At 51.7% G+C, this 3191-nt stretch overlaps 1 protein-coding gene; it reads right to left on the bottom strand.

The window, feature by feature from the left end:
* Positions 1-892: 892 nt before the first annotated feature.
* Positions 893-1549, bottom strand: CHC_T00005515001 (hypothetical protein). XM_005716614.1 is given in 2 exon segments: positions 893-1003; positions 1004-1549. The coding sequence occupies 1 exon segment, from the start codon at positions 1547-1549 to the stop codon at positions 1004-1006; it is 546 nt and encodes a 181-aa protein (XP_005716671.1). The 3' UTR covers positions 893-1003.
* Between the last annotated feature and the right edge of the window lie 1642 nt (positions 1550-3191).

Raw genomic sequence — 3191 nt, 5'->3', positions numbered from 1 at the left:
ACGATAGTGCGGAATACGGGCAGTTGCCGTCCCTTGCTGTACACATCCATTCCTGTTCATGATCGTGGAACTCAATTCCAAGACAGAATTCCCAGAAAAAAAAATTTGTCGGTTGAGCCGCTTCCTTTGAAGTTGTGGATCACGTGTTGGTCGTTTTCGGTCCATATGCTACACAGATGGACATTATTTTAATGTTGCTAAGCTAATACTTAAAATAGTAGGCGGGATAGCCTGTAGATAATGCATCATTAGGTTCGACGAATCAGGTGCGTCATCAAAGTAGCGGCAATCCTATTCGCTGAAGCTAAAATTCGTCAAAGAAGCAGTTCAACGATCAACCGACAATGCACCTGCGAGGCACCGCTGTTATGGGGAGATGCATATGCATGCGCCATACAGCTGCGGTTACAGCCACCAGATACAGTGAACACTCGATATCTGAATATGGATGGTTGCTTCCTTCCGCATTCAATTAAAGTGCATATTCAGTTTCCAAGGATGTTTCATATACAGCCCAAATATGTAACAATCCCATAAGTTTTAACCAAAATATTGAGTAATGCGGGTCTGCTTGGCTTGGTTTGCACGTTCGAGGTGTGTCCATTTTCGATTGCCCAGGAAAACTGGAAATTGAACCACATTTATAATGAATAAAGTTATCATAGCTCAGTTTTGTCTCATAGAATGCTCTTGTATGAGGCCTGTTATGATTAAGATGTGCTTGTGGTATTCAGTTAGGCCGTATTCATGAATACCTCATATGTGACCTGCAATCAACGCTCCGGAGCTCGTTCCGAGCAATGGCATGCACATATCGCGGATATTCACATAACAAGGATTCAGATAGCGAGGGTTCACTGTACTGCACCGGGACAAGTTAAAAGCATGCCGCCACGAAAAGATACACACACAAAAAGGCTTGATGTGTATGAAAACATCGGCATTTAGGATTCTGCAATCAAAATTAAAATCGACACGGACTTCTAGAAGGAAACTACCACATCTATTCCTTTGCCTCTACCGGTTCATCCATAACGCTAAGGTCTGTGTAGCCCTCACTGGTCCATACATTTTCCTTACTCGTGTACCAATATTCCATCGGAAGCATCGGGCGTAATTCCCTCCCCTCCTGCATCTTCTCGACCAAATCCGGATTTGAGAGGACCGGCCTTCCAAACGCGACCAATTCTGCTCCGCCCTCGGACAGCTCCTTCTCTGCCGAGTTGGCGTCGAATCCAACATTCGCAATAATCGGTCCCGGGAACTCCTTCTTCAGCTCCGCAATCGTCATCGTCTTGCCCTTGTTGTGGAAGCCGAAGCTCAGCCCGATCATGAGGTGCATGTAGCCCAGCTTGTACTCACTGAACCTCCCAGCTTGTACAGGAACGACTCGCGGAAGTCGTCGCTCCCCATGCCATTGTACACACCGTTCGGAGCGATGCGGATCCCCACGCACTCCTAGGCGTTTTATGGTATACGCCGTTGTGGGTATTTTTGCGAAGTCGTCGAGGAGTGTGGTGGAGGTGGCTGCAACCGTGAAGTCATCCATGCTTATGGCCACGAAGGTTGCCGCGTTGCGGGATATTTTGTGGAACAGACATGTGTCGCCTTCTGAATGGCGAAATCTGTGGCGGTTGAGGAGGTCGAAGACGGCAGTGAGGTATGTGTATCCTTCTTGTGGCGTGCCGTAAAGGTTTTGGAGGAGCTGGCCTCCTTTGCAGGGATGTTTGTATGTCCCGTCAAAACGGGGGTGTTGGTGTACATGCACTGGCTTTTTTCCGCTGTGGTCGAATTTTTCGTGGAGGTAGGCAGCTTCGATGTCTATATGCTCCATGTGTAGCTTGTGTGCTGCGGCCATGGCAAATAAGAGGTGCACTGAGGACTTATCGGCCATATGGGTCGTTGTGCGCTTTGGGCCGTAATGGACGTGGGGGAGCATGGTGTCCCCGCGTGCAGCACATCGTGCTTTGCGTTTGACAATGTCACCGTTTTTGTCGCGCTTATAGCGATATCCCATGGTGAGGGGGATAAGGCGTGTTTTGGGCGGGAGGTGCTTGTTGGCTGACCATTTGATTACCTGCTTTTTGTCGAGTGCGTCAAGTTCTTTGTCACGGGCCTCTGCCCGGAGTTGTGCGTCAGGATATTTCTTGGCCCGTCCTCGGTTGAGGGGGGCAGGTGTCGATATAGAGATGTCCATTGGCGTCTTATGCAGGGTAAAGGCCTTGAACGCAGCTACGCTGGTTACGGTTGGATCTCGCGAGGCATGGTAAGAGTGGAAGTCCACTGTGTAGTATAACACCCCCCAACGGAGAGGGGTGTATACTTAGCTCGACGTAGACCCCGTACGAGGGGCGAGAAGACGAGGAGAACACACAGCTAACGAGACAGGGAAGCGGGCCCTGGTAGCGTGGTAGAGCGGGACGGTCGCGGACGAGCGAACGCGCGGGCTGATCTACGCCTCGACGCCCCGGAGCAGCGCTGGGTAACGTACCAGCGCTGACGGGCGAAGGCGGATCTAGGCTCGCTCGCGTACGCGGCTGTCCCCTACCCCCTTCGTCCCGGTTAACGCGCGCGAAGGCAGATTGCGCGAGATAGTTAAGCTGGAAGACGGACCTAGGCGGTAGGTCGTGGACAAGTCCGTGCTTGTCCCTCTCATCGCCGCCGGTCCGCTTGCGTATTTAATATACCAAGTACTCCTAACTTATTACAGTACAGTACGGGCTGTACTGTAGTGCTACTGTAGTCAGCACGGGCCGTCCCGTGCTGTCTGTACACGTGTTGTACACGTATAGTACACGTGGGTATGCGCGCTTCCCACACGTGTGGTACACGTGTGCACGTGCGTGCGCGCGCCCCTGTACACGTGGGGTACATGCGCAGTACACGTGTGCGCGCGTGCGGCTCATATTGATCTAATCTAAATCTAATCGTGAACCGCCGTTATGCCACACACTGTTCGTATACGGTGGAATTTTGAGGTGGCGGCGTCTATGACGGTGAGGTGTGTGTCGTCATGGGGGTGCAGGTACCGTACTGTACGTGATATTGATTGTAGCTTCGGGATTTTTGCACGTTGTCGCGGGTCGGGTGTGGTGCCCAGCTGGCCGAATATGTTGAATTGGGGGATGGCGGGGGCTGCGTTGTGCCATTCAGTGGTGGGGAGCTCTTTGTGTTGAAATAGTGAGCGCGCC

The sequence above is a fragment of the Chondrus crispus genome, genomic scaffold (assembly GCF_000350225.1).
Source record: "Chondrus crispus Stackhouse genomic scaffold, scaffold_3, whole genome shotgun sequence".
Taxonomy (NCBI): domain Eukaryota; phylum Rhodophyta; class Florideophyceae; order Gigartinales; family Gigartinaceae; genus Chondrus; species Chondrus crispus.
The sequence above is the reverse complement of the archived record's forward strand: the minus strand, read 5'-3'. Positions and strand labels throughout refer to the sequence as shown.

Coding starts and splice junctions, on each gene's coding strand:
- CHC_T00005515001 (XM_005716614.1), bottom strand. CDS start 1,549: ATGGATGACTTCACGGTTGCAGCCACCTCCACCACACTCCTCGACGAC.